Here is an 18,452-nt window from a genome sequence, read left to right as displayed (position 1 = left end):
TTTCCGAGCAATAACTGGAGAACCATTTGACCTAGAACCTTCAAACTTCATAGGGTTGTAGGGCTTCTGGAGTAGACGACCCCTTTTGATTTTGGGGTCACTCCGTCAAAGGTCAAGGTCACAGGGGCCTGAACATTGAAAACCATTTCCGAACAATAACTAGAGAACCACTTGACCCAGAATGTTGAAACTTCACTGGATGATTTGTCATGAAGAGTAGATGACCCCTATTGATTTTGGGGTCACTCCGTCAAAGGTCAAGGTCACAGGGGCCTGAACATTGAAAACCATTTCCGATCAATAACTAGAGAACCACTTGACCCAGAATGTTGAAACTTCACAGGATGATTGGTCATGAAGAGTAGATGACCCCTATTGATTTTGGGGTCACTCCGTCAAAGGTCAAGGTCACAGGGGCCTGAACATTGAAAACTATTTCCGATCAATAACTAGAGAGCCACTTGACCCAGATTGTTGAAACTTCATAGGATGATTGGTCATGAAGAGTAGATGACCCTTATTGATTTTGGGGTCACTCCGTCAAAGGTCAAGGTCACAGGGGCCTGAACATTGAAAACCATTTCCGATCAATAACTAGAGAACCACTTGACCCAGAATGTTGAAACTTAATAGGATGATTGAACATGCAAAGTAGATGACCCCTATCGATTTTGGAGTCGCTTCATTAAAGGTCAAGGTCACAAGGGCCTGAACATTGAAAACTATTTCCAGTCAGTAACTTGAGAACCACTTGACCCAGAGTGTTGAAACTTAAAAGGATGATTGGTCATGCAGAATAGATGACCCCTATCGATTTTGGGGTCACTCTGTGAAAGGTCAAGGTCACAGTGGCCTGAACATTGAAAACCATTTCCGGTCAGTAACTTGAGAACCACTTGACCCAGAATGATTAAACTTCATAGGCTGATTGGTCATGCAGAGTAGATGACCCCTAACGATTTTAGGGTCACTCTGTTAAGGGTCAAGGCCACAGGGGCCTGAACATGGAAAACCATTTCCAATCAATAACTTGAGAACCTCTCGACCCAGAATGTTGAAACTTCATAGGATGATTGAACATGCAGAGTAGATGACCCCTGTTGATTTTCGGGTCAGTCTATTAAAGGTCAAGGTCACAGTGGCCTGTTCATGTAAAATAATTTTTTAGAAATAACTTGAGAACCACTTGACCTACAATGTTGAAACTTAATAGGATGATTGGACATGCAGAGTAGATGACCCCTATTTATTTTGAGGTCACTTCATCAAAGGTCAAGGTCACAGGAGCCTGAACAGTGACTTGAGAACTACTAGGCCAAGAGTGTTGAAATTTAGGGGGATGACTGGACATGCCAAGTAGATGATCCCTATTGCAGCCAACCATCAGTGTCTCTTTGACTTTCGCTCCTGACCCCTATTGACTTCTTGCCTATAGGACTTTGTATTGGGGGAGACATGCGCTTTTTTACAAAAGCATTTTCTAGTTTACTTCTGTAGTAAGGTTTTTAGCTGAGGGTGATAATTAAGGCATTCATTTAATCATTGCTTGCATAGTGTGACTTTTCAGAAGTCTTAGAACTGGTGGACATAGGTTTGAGCCCCACTGGGAGCATGTCCATACCTCATATGACACCAGTTCCCAATCACTAGTTTTTCCAGGAAGGTGACTTGAATGTGGTTAGAGTAGCTTTTGTCACAAAGCTTTCAAGCCGAAATAAATTAGCATAAACTGTAGAAGTCCAAGATGTTGTAAACAACTTACATTTTTTTCCAGACATGCTCGGCTTCTGTCATTGTTGGGGAAATTTAGAGAATCTATAGCAGATGATACTAAGTCTCCAATACCAGCTGAAGTATCACATTCACTTAAGTTGCCTCCCTTTATTGGAGATCTTCAATTGGAAAAGGTAAATTTACAAATTAGATATACTCTTCTGTTGTCTGTGTGATGAAAGTAATAAGAGTGTATAAGAGATGAAAGTAAGTCTCTAATACCAGTTGAAGTATCAATTCCACTGAAGTTATCTCTATAGACAGAAGATCTTCAGTTAGAAAATGTTTGTGTCATAGAAGTTTCAGCAGGCAACCAGCAGCGATTGTCTCCCTAAGTGATTCATAATTATCCCTGCAATACAAGTACCATGTGACAATGAAAATCACACAACTTTTTTTACTGTAAGGGGAGACCATTTCTCTTAATTTTCCAATAGAAGTTGAAGTTCCACATCCACTGAAGTTGTCTCCCTTGAGTTAAAGCTTCAAACAATAGATAAATATAGACTGATCAGGGTAAAAAAGATAATGTTATTTACTTGGGGAAAAGATAAACATTAAATTCTTATTTCCTGAAAGTTTTTACTTATGAGTTTTGCCTAAAATCTTGACCTGTATATTTTCACTGTTTACAGGATGGTTATATGAGTATAGTAAGAGAGCAGTGTTATGCTCAGAATGGCAGCAGTAGGGAGTGTGCCAGTCTACTACAACATCTAGACTATGCTGACATGCTCTCTGTCATGATGACAAAGGTAATGTGTACCTGCCGCTATAGTCGGACCTGCCAATGAAGACCATGCTTGTGAGGGTAAAAAATGGTCTATATTCACAGATGGTCTGTATTTACAGTGGTCTGTATTCACAGGGTCAAATACACTGCAGAAATAAAGCTAGTGGTATTTATAGCTAGTTGGTCGCTGTGCACAAGTGGCCTTTGGTACAGGATTAACTGTATCCCGAAAATAAGCTGTTTTTGAAAATCCCGAAAATAAGCTGTTTTTGAAAATAAGCCGGTCTCAAAAATAAGCCACCATTTCACTACAGGCAAAAGTGCTCATAAATTCAAAAATAGGCCGTCCACTTTTTATGCCCCCGAAGGGAGGCATATTAGTTTTCAACTGTCCATCCATTAGTTTGTTCGTTAGTCACAATGTTAACTTTTTGCATGAAGGCACTTTACTCGCGAACCACTGCACCCAGGACCTTCAAACTTCACGTGGTGATAGTACTTATTGAGTACACCACCCCTACTGACTTTGGGGTCACCAGGTCAAAGGTCAAGGTCACAGGGGCCAACGTTAACATTTTGCATGAAGGCACTTTACTCGCCAACCACTGCACCCAGGACCTTCAAACTTCACATGCTGATAGTACTTATTAAGTACATCATTCCTACTGACTTTGGGGTCACCAGGTCAAAGGTCAAGGTCACAGGGGCCAACATTAAGTTTTTGCATGAAGGCACTTTACTCGCGAACCACTTCACCCAGGACCTTCAAACTTTACCTGCTGATAGTACTTTATGAGTAAACCAACCCTACTAACTTTGGGGTCACCAGGTCAAAGGTCAAGGACACAGGGGCCAACGTTAACTTTTTGCATGAAGGCACTTTACATGCGAACCACTTCACCCAGGACCTTCAAACTTCACATGCTGATAGTACTTATTGAGTACACCACCCCTACTGACTTTGGGGTCACCAGGTCAAAGGTCAAGGTGCTGCGGGGGCATTTGTCACCATTAGTGACAGCTCTTGTTTCTAATATTGTCATTACAAGTGAAGAGTTTTTGGCCCATTTATGTCTGTTAAAGAGGTATGCCTCCTTATGTATGTTCTATTCATCAAAATATAAAAAGTGCTTATCATTTTATATTATTATAACAAAAATCAAATTAAAGTAATTGACAGTAATTATTTACAAAAAACGTGTGTAAAATGTAAGATAAAATATATTATCTCTGAAAAGTACAGTAATACTGTGTAGCTGGAATTTTCCTGTCCTTTTCTCAATCATCATGGAACATCATCTTAATTAATATTGACAAAACAGTACAGTTTTAATACTCCACAAACTAATTCATTTGTTCGAAAACTTAAAATATTTTAGCATTTCAGTGTCAGTTTTATGTTTTTTAACTGAATGCATTAAGACATACCTTTCATGATGATAATGACTGACAGCATTTTCATTTCAGGAGTTTAATTTGAACATTATGGAAGAATGTATTTCAATTGGTACCCAGCGAACACTTCAGAAATACAGCAGAGAATCAGACATTCCTTCAACTGGGAACCATTCAAATGAGTGGATGCTTGATCCATTGTTTCAAGCCTCCCAGCTAACACTGATGAGGCATATAAACAATATTGTCAATATGCTGCCAGTCCCTCATGAAATTATGAACTTTTATGAAGCCAAAGATGGACATATCTCAAAGTATTTAGAGAAACTAGAAGATTTTTTCACAGACAGTTCATCAGTGGATATAGTGTTTACCCTGACTTCTTCCTTATTGCAATATTTAGTGTCTATATCAGTGTTTCCATGGAAACCTAAAGTGCCAACAGAATCTCAGAATGATGTTTGTAGATTTTGTACTTTTTGTTTAGAGGTGAGTACTTGTTTCAGCTGTTAAGTGACTTTGTAAAGGGAGATATATAGAGTCTAAACTGTCGTAAGTGACCGTATGATTGCATTATTATGTCTCCCACGTGTAGTGGGGGAGACATTGATTTAGTGCTGTCCATTTGTCTGTCTGCATGTCACAAAGTTTGTCCATGCAACTCCTGCGACACCACCGGAGAGATTTACACCAAACTTCACAAGAGTGATCATTGCCAATTATTCTCAAATCGTTTTATTATTATTTAGACTTATTTAATAAATGACAGAGCAAAACAAGAAAATTTAGCATTTTGAAGTTTAAATCCTAGTTTCAGATGTTAAAAGCCCGCCCGCTTAGCTCAGTAGGTAGAGCGTCGGTCTACGGATCGCGGGGTCGTGAGTTCGATCCTCGGGCGGGGCGTATGTTCTCCGTGACTATTTGATAAACGACATTGTGCCTGAAATCATTAGTCCTCCACCTCTGATTCATGTGGGGAAGTTGGCAGTTACTTGCGGAGAACAGGTTTGTACTGGTACAGAATCCAGGAACACTGGTTAGGTTAACTGCCCGCTGTTACATGACTGAAATACTGTTGAAAAACGGCATTAAACCCAAAACAAACAAAACAAACAAAATCAGATGTTAAACGATGAGTATAGGGCCTGGTCTTTTTTCTTCTATCAGCTGTAGGGGTGATTTCTTAATGCCATGTTTCTATTTCTGTTTCAGTGTGTGAGTTGGTTGCTATGCAGTAACAATATGCCAACAGCAGAACAACTGAGTATCAGTCTGCAGTGTGTGAGGACAGTCCTGCAGAATCCACAACTCTGCTCTCTGATTGGTCAAACGAATCATGTGACCTGGGTCTGCTCAATTTCCAAAACTGTACATCAGATTGTGTCTGCCTGTAACTATTATTTCCTACTTTTAGAAATAAGATTTTAACTTCTAGTGTTCATATCTCATCTGTGACTGAATGGATAAGGTTTCCGACCCAGAATCACTTGTCTCTCAGCACTGTGGGTTTGAAATTTCGCTTATGGTATAGAATTCTTTCATGTGAAGAAGTCATCCGGCTGGCTTATAGAAGGTTGGTGGTTCCACTCTGGTGCCTGCCCATGCCAGACATACTGCTTAAAGGGCACCTTGTGTCTCCCTGTACCATGAAAAGCTGGAAAGCCATATGGCTGTATAATTGTGTCTTTGTGACATCAAACCCAACAGAAAGAAAAAGTCATTGCAAAGTTTACTTAGTGTACATTGACTTATTGTTGACTGGTTGGCTTACAAATAGTCAATGGTTCTGCTCAGGTGCCTATCTATGTCTCAGTTAATGTCCTGAGTGACACCTTTGGTCTTCTTGCCATATAAGTATGTTAGTCTTCATATTGACTCACTGACAGATTGTTTTAGAGTTATTTCCCAACAAAACTGTTTCAGCATATAGTTTAGTGAATCGTCCTCGCCGCCAATTAAGCTCTATAGGGAGAGTGCAGATTTAAGGGTCTTGGGTTTTGAGATTGATCCTCAGACAAGAGGTGTGTTTTTTGACAGTTTTATACAAAATGCTCTGTCTGAAAACATTTGTCCTCCACTGTTAATGCATGTAGCAGACTTGGCAGTTACTTGCAGAGATCAGGTTAAGTCCTGATACAGAATCCAGGAACACTGGTTTATACATGTTCATTGCCACCATTTCATAACTGAAATACTGTTAAAAATGTTGTTAAATGCAAAACCGAAAGCAAAGTAAATTAGCTGTGAAAACAATATTGATCTGTTTCAGTGTGTGTGTTACCAGGGCAACAGATGTGTGTACATGTCAGGCATGAAGATACCCCTACCAACTCACACAAAGATGGTAAGTGAACGTGTAGTATCAGGCTTACTTCCCTATATGTAAAAGAACAATGGATATTGAGGATATTTACCAATTTATGGGTAGGATGTACCAGTATCACTTCAGTGGGTTTGAAGTCTGAATCTTCCTGTGCTAACGACCTCTTCCTTCTCTTTTAACCTGCAAAAAATGACCACTTTTTGGCTCTCAGATAATGGTATGTATATACAGTTTTGAATGTATGTGTTCCTGAAAAAGTTAACTTGTATGTCCTGGTCACTTCCTCTTTAAAATCATACAGAAAGTTTATTGAATGTCTAACTACTTGGAAATATGCAAAATTTTGATTTTTGAATGGTTATTGAAATACTGTCAAACGTATTAGGCAGCCAGCAAAGGGAACAACACTGTACGACTTCTTTAGACAGGTGGCTTCTTATGATCAGTTGAAGTTAGAATAGATTGGAAACTGAGCTGACAGGCTGCTTAAGATGGGTAACAGCTTAGGCAGGTTACTGTATATAGAGAGACACATACTCTTTTAGATACAAAATTTTCAGATGATATATACATCATTAAATATTTAATTCTAACTTGTATCGCAATTTACCTAATATTTTGAATACGAGCATAGTTTATAACCTTTGAAAATGCAAGTTATTTAATTATATTTGAATAAGTAAAAACTTCTTGTATGGTTACAGATTTGCATTATTTGACCCAAGCCTGTGATGAAGTGTCGGAACTTGTGCAATATGTTCTCACTCAGTCAAGTTTGTCTGGCATGAACCACGGAACCACCGTACTTCCAAACAACCTCTCTAGTCTTATATCTTCTGTTGTTATAGGTAAGTGTACATAAGCTGGGTTGTGAAATTATGACACGTTCATTTCAAACTCCATGATAGGTTATTTATCAGAAATCTTCAATAAGTTAACTTGGGCTAGGGAGATTGTCAGTTTACTGAAGGTAACAGCCTAACCCCAGTGTAGCTCTTTAATTAGTTTACACAAGTTTTATATCCTCCAACAAATTTGCAGTTATTTAAAATATGTTAAACATATGAGCCGCGCCATGAGAAAACCAGCATAGTGTGTTTGCGACCAGCATGGATCCAGACCAGCCTGCGCATCCATGAGTCTGGTCAGGATCCATGCTTAATTAAAATTAACAATGAAGAAAATTCTAGTTGCCTTGTGAAATACAGTGTTGATTGGGTGTACTTTTATGATAAGATATGCGTTGAATATTTAGAATTTTTTCAGAGTTAAAAACTGTCTATCTGATAACATTCAAAAGTGATTATAACCATTTAAAAATTGTACAGGTCTTTCAAGAACTCCAGTGTTGAATAGTTTTGCTCGAACACCACCAATTGTCTGGAAGATGGGCTGGATCCCAACTCCAAGTGGGGAACCAAAGACAAAGTTACCTCCCCTACCTATAGATCTCATGCTGGATAAAGAGGTCCTCAGAGAATTTGTCCACAGGATCAGCATAATAGGTAGAGATGATTTATTGGTTTGATTTTGCCTCATGGATTTTCAAATTCCAGAAAATGTTTGCTTTTCTTCAACCTTTCAAAGTCTGTACTCACCAGGGGATTCTGTGACCCAGTTGGTTAAGGTTTCTGAATTTCAGTCATTTACCCTACACTGCTGTATGTTTTAAAATGCTTGGTGTATGGGAGCATGTTCTGCCTAAAAAAGTGCCCGGGGATAGGGGGAGGGATTGTTGGGTCTTCCTCAGTCTGTGATTAAGAGCAAGAAAGTCCCAATATAACTTAAAAAGTTACTGATGTAAATTAATACCCAACAGAATATACAAAACAACTATTTTCACCAAATTTAAAGTATTGTTCATTCGAAAAGATTAAGTATATGTAGGTAGTTTATTTCTGTGGTGACTATAACTTTGACATGAGAATCATCTGCCTTCTCAGTAAATTTCTGCAATGGCCCCTGGTTCTACTAAATTAATATGCAAATAACACTACATAAAAATAGATGAGTAAGGTAATGTACAATTTGACTTGATAACAAGATTTCCCACCTGTACTTACCTGATGAAAAGGAAAAACAACACTGCAAGAAGTAGATTAAGTAAATTTGAAGCCACCTACCTGCTAAGCTCAATTGGGAGAGGGCAGATCTACAGATCACAGGATCTGACTTCAATCCTTAAGTGAGACGTATCTTCTCCATGATGATTTGATAAAAGACATTGAGTCTAAAGTCCTTTCATTCTCAACTTCTGATCCATGTGGAGAAGTTGGCAGTTACTTGTGGAGAACAGTCCAGTACAGGTACAGAATCAATCAAGGAACACTGGTTAGATTAACTGCCTGCCATTATATAACTGAAAAACTATTGAAAAATGGTGCTAAACCTAAATCAGTTTTGGAGCTTTAACTCCAGTACTGAATTTTTGATCTCGTTAACAGTGGCCAGACAAATTCCTACAAAAGGAGATACCATGCTGACTAAAATGTTGTCCAGGTTTTAGAGTTTTAATTATACATTGCATATTCCAGGTTGGATATCACGGCAGCAGTTCGAGGAGACATGGATGTGTTTACTAGGTGTATTAAATCCTGTTTCACCGGAGCAGCATTTCTCACCCGAGGTATACTTGTAGGCAAAGGTCTGGTTTTTAGCTCACCTGTCACAAAGTGACAAGGTGAGCTTTTGTGATCGTGCGGTGTCCGTCGTCCGTGCGTCCGTGCGTGCATCCGTAAACTTTTGCTTGTGACCACTCTAGAGGTCACATTTTTCTTGGGATCTTTATGAAAGTTGGTCAGAATGTTCATCTTGATGATATCTAGGTCAAGTTCGAAACTGGGTCACGTGCCTTCAAAAACTAGGTCAGTAGGTCTAAAAATAGAAAAACCTTGTGACCTCTGTAGAGGCCATATATTTCATAAGATCTTCATGAAAATTGGTCAGAATGTTCAACTTCATGATATCTAGGTCAAGTTCGAAACTGGGTCACGTGCCATCAAAAACTAGGTCAGTAGGTCTAAAAATAGAAAAACCTTGTGACCTCTCTAGAGGCCATATATTTCACAAGGTCTTCATGAAAATTGGTCAGAACGGTCATCTTGATGATATCTAGGTCAAGTTCGAAACTGGGTCACATGCCATCAAAAACTAGGTCAGTAGGTCTAAAAATAGAAAATCCTTGTGACCTCTCTAGAGGCCATATATTTCATGAGATCTTCATGAAAATTGGTCAGAATGTTCATCTTGATGATATCTAGGTCAAGTTTGAAAGTGGGTCACGTGCCGTCAAAAACTAGGTCAGTAGGTCAAATAATAGAAAAACCTTGTGACCTCTCTAGAGGCCATATTTTTCATGGGATCTGTAAGAAAATTAGTCTGAATGTTCATCTTGATGATATCTAGGTCAAGTTCGAAAGTGGGTCAAGTGCCCTCAAAAACTAGGTCAGTAGGTCAAATAATAGAAAAACATTGTGACCTCTCTAAAGGCCATATTTTTCATGGGATCTGTATGAAAATTGGTCTGAATGTTCATCTTGATGATATCTAGGTCAAGTTTGAAACTGGGTCACGTGCCTTCAAAAACTAGGTCTGTAGGTCTAAAAATAGAAAAACCTTGTGACCTCTCTAGAGGCCATATATTTCACAAGATCTTCATGAAAATTGGTCAGAACGTTTATCTTGATGATATCTAGGTCAAGTTCGAAAGTGGGTCACGTGCCATCAAAAACTAGGTCAGTAGGTCAAATAATAGAAAAACCTTGTGACCTCTCTTAGAGGCCATATTTTTCATGGGATCTGTATGAAAATTGGTCTGAATGTTCATCTTGATGATATCTAGGTCAAGTTCGAATCAGGGTCATGTGCGGTCAAAAACTAGGTCAGTAGGTCTAAAAATAGAAAAACCTTGTGACTTCTCTAGAGGCCATACTTGTGAATGGATCTCCATAAAAATTGGTCAGAATGTTCACCTTGATGATATCTAGGTCAAGTTTGAAACTGGGTCACGTGCCTTAAAAAAACTAGGTCAGTAGATCAAATAATAAAAAACCTTGTGACCTCTCTAGAGGCCATACTTTTCATGGGATCTGTATGAAAATTGGTCTAAATGTTCATCTTGATGATATCTAGGTCAAGTTTGAAACTGGGTCAAAAACTAGGTCAGTAGGTCTAAAATTATTAAAATCTTTTGATCTCTCTAGAGGCCATATTTTTCAATGGATCTTCATGAAAATTAATCTTAATGTTCACCTTGATGATATCTAGGTCAGTTTTGAAACTGGGTCACGTGCGGTCAAAAACTAGGCCAGTAGGTATAAAAATAGAAAAACCTTGTGACCTCTCTAGAGGCCATATTTTTCATGAGATCTTCATGAAAATTAGTGAGAATGTTCACCTTGATGATATCTAGATAAATTTCAAAACAGGGTCACGTACCTTCGAAAACTAGGTCAATAGATCAAATAATAAAAAAACCTTGTGACCTCTCTAGAGACCATATTTTTCAATGGATCTTCATGAAAATTGGTCAGAATTTTTATCTTGATAATATCTAGGTCAAGTTCAAAACTGGGTCACATGAGCTCAAAAACTAGGTCACTATGTCAAATAATAGAAAAAACGACGTCATACTCAAAACTGGGTCATGTGGGAAGAGGTGAGCGATTCAGGACCATCATGGTCCTCTTGTTTTGTAAAGTATGGGTCATATGCTGTAACAGAAAAGAAGTCAGTAAACGGACATCCTGTCTTCTTGTAGGACATCCGCATTGTCCTTGAAAGAAAATCAAAGCCTTTTGATTGAAAATCATTCAAATCGACTTTCATATAAAAATAAAAAAAGATAAAAGTAATTAGCTAAAGATTTATGTTATTTATAACTGCACTAATTCTGATGGAATGTTTGATATAAACCCACATGTACTGTCAAATCATTTAATTTTTTGGGCATGAAATTTAGTAGTTTTGGCCAAAATTGTTAGATTATGCGGATATAAATTTGTGCATAATGACTTTTAAACGTAAAATGAATCGGCATCTTATTTGCTTGTTTGGACTTAATTTGAAATATTTGGATTGAAACAACCAGGAACTAGGGAGAGAGTTTCTAAAAAAAGCTATAAGCTTCCTACTCAATCCTCCTTGTTGATATGTGTAACATTGTAACAATTGCAATTAGGTTGAATAAACCAACCAGAAAATTTACGAAAATTGTACCCCATGAATATTAATGATTTCACAGTATATATATATTTCAGGAAGAGGTAGAGAGGACCCACTGTATGGTGTATGCTGTAAGAGCTATCACAAACATGCTGGTACAAACAATGATCGTTCCCTCTCCGGGAAACCCTACCCAGGGACAGTTTGATGTTCAACCCAGGGATAAACCACTTGCTTTCTTACACACAAGGTTTCTGTCTTTTAAATATACTGTTGTATTATAACTTCTTTTAGTCTGTAGAATTTCTTTTGTTTTAATTAAGAAAAGGATTTTAAGAGTTGAAGTAGAGTTGACATTCGTTATCGTGAGTTGCAAGGGATCAAGTGTTTTATTTTGAGATAACTGTAATTCGACTTAAAATGATATTTAGCACACGTTTTCTGGACAGAACTTGATAATGTCTTCGAGATGGGTGGAATTTCGAGATAAATGAGTTGGAGATTTCAAGTTTCAACTGTATATCGTGCATGTCATTTTAAATGAATCATTTGAATTCAGTGTGACAGCTATATTGTTTACATTGTAGGTGTGGTAAAAAATTGACTGTGATACGGGGCGTTGTGGAGCATGAAGTATTGAGATTTTCAGCCAACAACAGGTATTTGATATGCTGACAGTATTGATGTTTTATGTTCAGGGGGACTCTGTGGCTGAGTGGCTAACATAGTTTACTTCGAATCACTTACCCTTAACCTTTGTAGGTTTTGAGCCTTGCTCAGATTATCTTGGAGGGAAGCCATCCAATTGGCTTGTGGAGTGTCTGTGGTTCTACCTCTGTGGCCTTCCTTGCTGTAAATATAAAGGTTTGGAGAGGCAGCCAAGACTTTTGTCCACCATTAAGGCTGGACAGTTCACAGTTGCCATATGTCTTGAACTATGTCAGTGTAACTTAATGTTCATTACATACTTCATGTGCTCATTCTTTTTGTTTTAGCTAACCTGAACCATACTACTATGGTGAGCTATTAGTATATGTTGATGGTTCAGCATCTGTCATGCGTTATCCTTTTTCTGCTGTTCATCATCCTGCAAGAACATTTTTACTTAAACGTCTTGTCTGAAACAATGGTCAGAATTCCTAGCATGAACCTCTCACAACTTTGCTTTGATAGTTTTGCTGAACTCCTTTCAGGGGCTGTCAGAGCTAGTATATTAAATACCTTCTGATAAACTTCTTGATAGATCTTCACCAAACTTGATCTGTAGCATTCTAGGATTGATCTTCCTCAAATTTGTTTCAAATAATTCCACTTAACTGGTTTTAGGGTCACCACAGCTGAAAGTTGCAAAACCCTTATATGACTAATGCGCTTCACAGATCTTTGCCAAACTTGGTCTTTAGCATCCCATGTGGATCACTCTCAGATTTGGCCTAAATTAAAATTAAGTTTGTTTGACCTTTACCGACCCAGTATTTTTACAGTGGGTAGGTAGGTAGGTAAATAATTTTATTATATTTTAGTTTTTTTTTAATGTTTGTTGTCTCAGTAATAATAAAAATTAAAGTCTATATATTAATACCTATTGCTTGTAGATAATCTCGGAAGATGCTCTGTTAAATGTATACTTGTAATAAACCCCTAGCCCTATTCATGCACACACAATATGGGCACAGACTTAATTTGCACATAAGGCAAAGTTGACCAAGTCTTTGAGTATCTTTCATGTCTATACTTTTTCTTTATATATATATCAAAAATGTATTTACTACATCTGCGCTTAAAGTACAAAACGATATAGTCGCGAAAATATTTGGCATCTAAACACACTACTGAATTACAGCTTATTTTCAACAAGTGTTTGATGCTTAATTCAATAGATAATAACTTTTTATGAGTTTTAGAAGGTTTTTACAACGGTTATGGCAGTATGCAAGCAAAAGTGATGACTTTTTAGCTTCAAGCTACTTTCACGTATTGGTCATGTTACTAAGAACAGAAACAAGATTGGGTTTCCCCGACATCAGACATTTATTATGCCATTGTCCTGGCAAAAGAAGTATAAGATTTTTATACCTCTTTGTTCTGGCATTACAAAATTAAAAATTAAAACTATCTAGCTTGTCATATTTCAAAACATTTACGTTCGTGTCAAATTCTTGAAATTCGGAAACTGAGATTTTCTCACTTTGAACAAATGCATTTCAAAACGATCTCTGATTAAAGACATTTTGAAATCAACAATTAAGTCAGTTCATAATATATTTTCACAGATAATCAAATTTCCCACCACTCGCCTGTCAATTGCCGTAATACTGTCACTGTTATGAAAGCAGTATTATGTACAAGCAAATTTCAAGTATAACACATAGTAGACAAATAATAATCTCATGTACATTACGTTTCCCTTGTAATCAATCGTATTTGTTCTTAAATTTCGTTTTCACAGCAGACATTTTTCTTTCAGGGTATTTTAGTAATCACCACCACCTAGTTGCTCTCCATAATAACTGCATCGATAGTAAAAATAATCACAGTCTAACCCTTACCGTATTTCCCAAAAATGTTAGGACTAGTTATTTTCACTTTCTCAAGACTTATTTCCCGAAAAATGATTATTTTGTGAAGTGTCCCAAAAATATGGACACAAAAATCATAATCCACCCAATGTTGAAAGCGTAATAAAAAGCGTAAACGATTATCGGTAATTATTCTGTTGATAAACTTAGTCCTTGTCATTGTTTTCATCATCAATTAACACCCCCCTCAAAGAGCTAAAAGAAGTGTGTATATATCATGGCATCTGAAGTGGAGATCAAAGCGTTACAGTTGCCCGAGATTGTCATGGAATTACGTCATGTTTTCGCGCCATATAACACATCACTGTTTGATCGTACCGCCCCGGTTCTTTGAATTAATCAATAAAAAAGTTTCTTCTTTAATTTCTTAAAGCGAATTCAATATCCTGTATAAACTGACAGGTAAATGTGTCAAACGATAATTGTGGATATCCTACCTCTGTGAGCTATTTTGCCGCACTAACATAAATCTGTTTGCCAAAAGTCGTTTTACGCCATGTATTTAAATTGCTGACGCTTTTTCATTATTTAAGATTTTTTTATTCTGTTTTTGTTTTGTTTTTTGTACCTTCTGGTCAAAAGTCTGAACTTTATGCCCATAGAATTTATCATTTATTTACTCTTAGAAAGAAGTAAGTAATTTTAAGATCGCACTGTTTGAAATTTTACAAAGAACTAAATTTAAATGTGACCGTTTTTATAGAATTTTGCCTACATTTCTGTCGATATCTTATTAAAATCGTTATAGAATTCAAACTATATTACTTCTTAAGCGGTGCTAAAAAAGTATTGATGCGATAATAACAAAAAATGATGCACTACGCGCGTTTTTTTTGTGTATGTGTAAACAAAAGTAACGTCGAGTGATGGAAATTAGATATTACGATAGCTCGCACGTGCTCGTGGAATGGAAAAGTACCGGCATGACGTTTTGGTTTCTTTACATTTAGCGGGTAAATTAGATACTAGATTTGTAAAATTATGTCCTTTCGTCAGATTGCCTTCCGGTTATAAGCGGTTTGATTGTCGTCTGCACCCTATGGCCTTAGGCAACGTTATCGGCATAGTTGACACGTTTTCGGAATACACGAGATGATAAACAGTCTGCTTTATCGATTTCTACTAACCGACCGCGGGTTACTTTCTCACTTGCCATAATTATGTACGCATTTGTTAAATAAAATAATCGCCAGTTTCAAGCACCAAAATAAGTTTTTCCCTTTGATAAGAAAATAAAAATATTTTTTTCTCTGGAATGCAATAAAATTATTTGAGTCGCGGCAATTTTTTCGGGTCGGTCGGTAAAGGTCAAACAAACTTAATTTTATTTTAAGCCTTTGATTAATTGGTCCTGCTTGACCAATTTAGGGGCCACAAGAGCTAAACGTAGTAAAAACCTTTAATGACATCTTTTCCAAAGCAACTTGTTGGATTGTCATCAGATCATTAGATTAACCTTTTCCAAGTTTGTTCAGATGGTTCTGCTTGCCCTTTCCAAGGGGCTGCCAGAGCTAAAATGCAAAATCCATTAAAATCCTCTTCTCATTAACAGCTTGATAGATCTACACCAACCTTGGTCTATAGCATCTTTATGTGTGCCTCTCTCAAGTTTGTTCAAATATTTCCACTTGACCTCTTTTAAGTGGCTGCCAAAGCCAGAAAAAATTCTTTCAACAGCTTCTTCTCATGAACGACTTGACAGACCTTCACCAAGCTTGGTCTGTAGCATACTTGTATGGACCTTTCTTAAGTTTATTTAGGTGTCTCCAAAATTTCTTGATGAACAAGTATCGGGGGAAAACCAGCGGCAAATTTTTTAAAGTGTTCATCTTTTTAACAATTTGAGATGCTAACTTTATGAAGAAATGAATTGAAATTTGTTGCTTAAAAACATGGAATCTCATATTTTATTTTCAGAAGAAATACAGGACCAAGCACAGACTCTGTGAAGTACATGTTTGATTCCAACCTAGAAAGAGATACAAGTATAGATGACTTTACACTTGGTCAGGTCAGTCAATATTTATTGTATGGCATGAATGGAACAAATGTATTGAAATGTAGTGTTGCAATAAACAGATATTTGGAGTTTCCTGGGTTCATGTGAAATTGTATGATTTTGTTGGTATAAACTTTTGTACTTTCAACCCAATGGCTATTTCATCACGACATAAAATCATGGAATTTAAATTTTAAAGATTAAATTAATGAGAATTTTAGCTTTTCTTTGGGATTTAATTTCATGGATTGACGCAACAGAATCCATGAAAATTAGTCCCCCACAACAATTAATAATTTGTTGATTATATGTTTATATATGACATACATGATATTTGTGTTGCACCATGAGAAAACCAGCATAGTGCGTTTGTGACCAGCATGGATCCAGACCAGCCTGCGCATCTGCGCAGTCTGGTCAGGATCCATGCTGTTCGCTAACGGTTTCTCTAATTGCAATAGGCTTTGAAAGTGAACAGCATGGATCCTGACCAGACTGTGCGGATGCGCAGGCTGATCTGGGTCCATGCTGTTTGCAAACGCACAATGTTGGTTTTCTCATGGAACAGCTCATTTGTATTGTGTTCTTACAGGTGTCTGTAGAATCAATCTGGTCAGTTGTGGGTGTCCTCGAGCCCAACATGTCGGATATGTCGGATACTACAGACTCTATAGACAGTCCTACCCACCAGGACACGCCACTCAGTAACCTAGCAACCAGCCCCTCTGAGACAACAATCACTCGGGATCCGTCATTATCAGCAGGGGGTTTAGATGTGCACTCCTGTCTCCAGTTCCTTCTAGATCTGTACAGACAATGGCTGATCCCCAACTCCAACAACAAACCACCACTTATGTTGCTCAATGAAGTTATTAAATCTGTAAGACATTTAAATCAGGTTTTGATTTATTTTTAAATTTTTAGCTTATATGACCATGAAGTGCTCATGGTGAGATTTAAGGATCAATAGATGTCCGTCGTCTGTCAGAAATGTCAAGTAATACCACAGAGGGCAACAAGATTTCTTATATATATTGTACCAGTTCTGACACTATTGTGAAATAAAAAATGATGCCAAATATGATGTGAAGAAATAGGTAGGTGAAATCTTATTCAGATGCACAGAAAATTATATTGTGAAAAAGAGCAAATGAGTAAATAAGAGGAAACAGGTTATTTGTATACCATGCCAATCATTTGGTGGTTCATAACCTAGGCTTTTTGTCCACGTTCTTTGAATTAAGAGTTTAATGATTTTACTTATTTTTAGAAAAAATCTCTTTGAAGTCAAAAATTATTTCTCATGTGACTGGTTATTAAGGAGAAGAGCAGCATATTTTTAGGCACATGTTGGTAGGTACCATTGATTGATTGTCAGTTGTTTGACTTTTTTTTCCAATCAATCAAGGTCACAGTAACCTTGAGAGTGATAATGGTTTCCATTGAATAAGTAGAGAAGGAATGTGCATAAATTTGATGAACTTCTTGCATGATTGCCTGTGGTTAGTAGATGACCACTTTTATTTTAGGGGTCAGTAGGTTGAGGTAACAGGGACCTTGTAATTAAAAACAAGTTTCCAATCATTTGGTCTCATTACTTTTCAAATTTCATAGCTTAAGTGCCTGTGGTGAGATTTTAGGTCATTAGGTTGATGGTGAAAGTCTTTGCAAACTTTTGACTGAAACTAACACATCCAGTTACCCCCCCCCCCCCACCCCCACCCCCAAGGCCATATATGGTTTGCAGACAGTTCTTGTTGATTTAAGAGAGTGAATATGTATGTTTACTGGTAAATCAATGTCTTTACATTTGAAGTTTTACTTGTTTCCCGTATGTCAAGGTTTCTTGAAAAGTAGAACTTATTCTTGTTACAGGTGGTATGTTTATCAGACCTGTTTGCGGAGAGGGAACAATTTGATTGGATGTTGGATACGATGTTTGAGGTATACAAGGCTCACCCTGGAGAAGACGAGATATCACTACAATACCTCACTGTGGGTATCTGCAAGGCGGCTGCTGTTGTTGGAGTGGTAAGTCTCTATGCATGTTGTTGGTGATTGGTAGTTCAGTTTACATGTGGGTGGTGGTCTAGGTGTTGGAAGGGTCTTGTTACTGTTGTTGTTTTTTGCACAATTAAATTTATCTAAATTTTGTCATTACCATTCTGTATATGTACTATTTCATGATGACTAAAAGGTCTAAAAGTTCTAAACCAGTATTTTGGAGTTATTCCAAATTGGCCATTGAAATTGAAGAACTGCAATTTTTGAGCATTAGTTACAAACTGATGATTTCTCTTAGATAAATTGTATAATATATCAAAATATGTTGGTGATTGTATCCTGGGTATAATTATTTTATATACCCATCTTTTTAAAAATGATTCAGCTTTGAATAAATTTATTGCCATGATTCCTTACCTGCTTTAAATAATTATTAATGATAATCATGTCACTGCTAAAAATACAAAGAATTACAGACATAGA

At 37.2% G+C, this 18,452-nt stretch overlaps 1 protein-coding gene across 2 annotated transcripts in view; it reads left to right on the top strand.

Moving 5' to 3' along the window:
* LOC123547094 (huntingtin-like) overlaps window positions 1-18,452 on the top strand; it is a 90,732-nt gene that overhangs the window by 38,906 nt on the left and 33,374 nt on the right. For both annotated transcript variants that reach the window (XM_053551209.1, XM_053551208.1), the window contains exons 31-43: window positions 1,775-1,907; window positions 2,409-2,528; window positions 3,974-4,390; window positions 5,114-5,291; window positions 6,171-6,245; window positions 6,929-7,072; window positions 7,553-7,729; window positions 8,759-8,850; window positions 11,483-11,637; window positions 11,975-12,046; window positions 15,884-15,977; window positions 16,558-16,845; window positions 17,841-17,996. In XM_053551209.1, coding sequence (XP_053407184.1) covers window positions 1,775-1,907; window positions 2,409-2,528; window positions 3,974-4,390; window positions 5,114-5,291; window positions 6,171-6,245; window positions 6,929-7,072; window positions 7,553-7,729; window positions 8,759-8,850; window positions 11,483-11,637; window positions 11,975-12,046; window positions 15,884-15,977; window positions 16,558-16,845; window positions 17,841-17,996 — 2,101 coding nt within the window. The remainder of the gene's footprint in view (window positions 1-1,774; window positions 1,908-2,408; window positions 2,529-3,973; window positions 4,391-5,113; window positions 5,292-6,170; window positions 6,246-6,928; window positions 7,073-7,552; window positions 7,730-8,758; window positions 8,851-11,482; window positions 11,638-11,974; window positions 12,047-15,883; window positions 15,978-16,557; window positions 16,846-17,840; window positions 17,997-18,452) is intronic.

The sequence above is a fragment of the Mercenaria mercenaria genome, chromosome 9, assembly GCF_021730395.1.
Source record: "Mercenaria mercenaria strain notata chromosome 9, MADL_Memer_1, whole genome shotgun sequence".
In the NCBI taxonomy this organism is placed as follows: Eukaryota; Metazoa; Mollusca; class Bivalvia; order Venerida; family Veneridae; genus Mercenaria; species Mercenaria mercenaria.
This window is presented reverse-complemented; position numbering and strand designations above follow the sequence as displayed.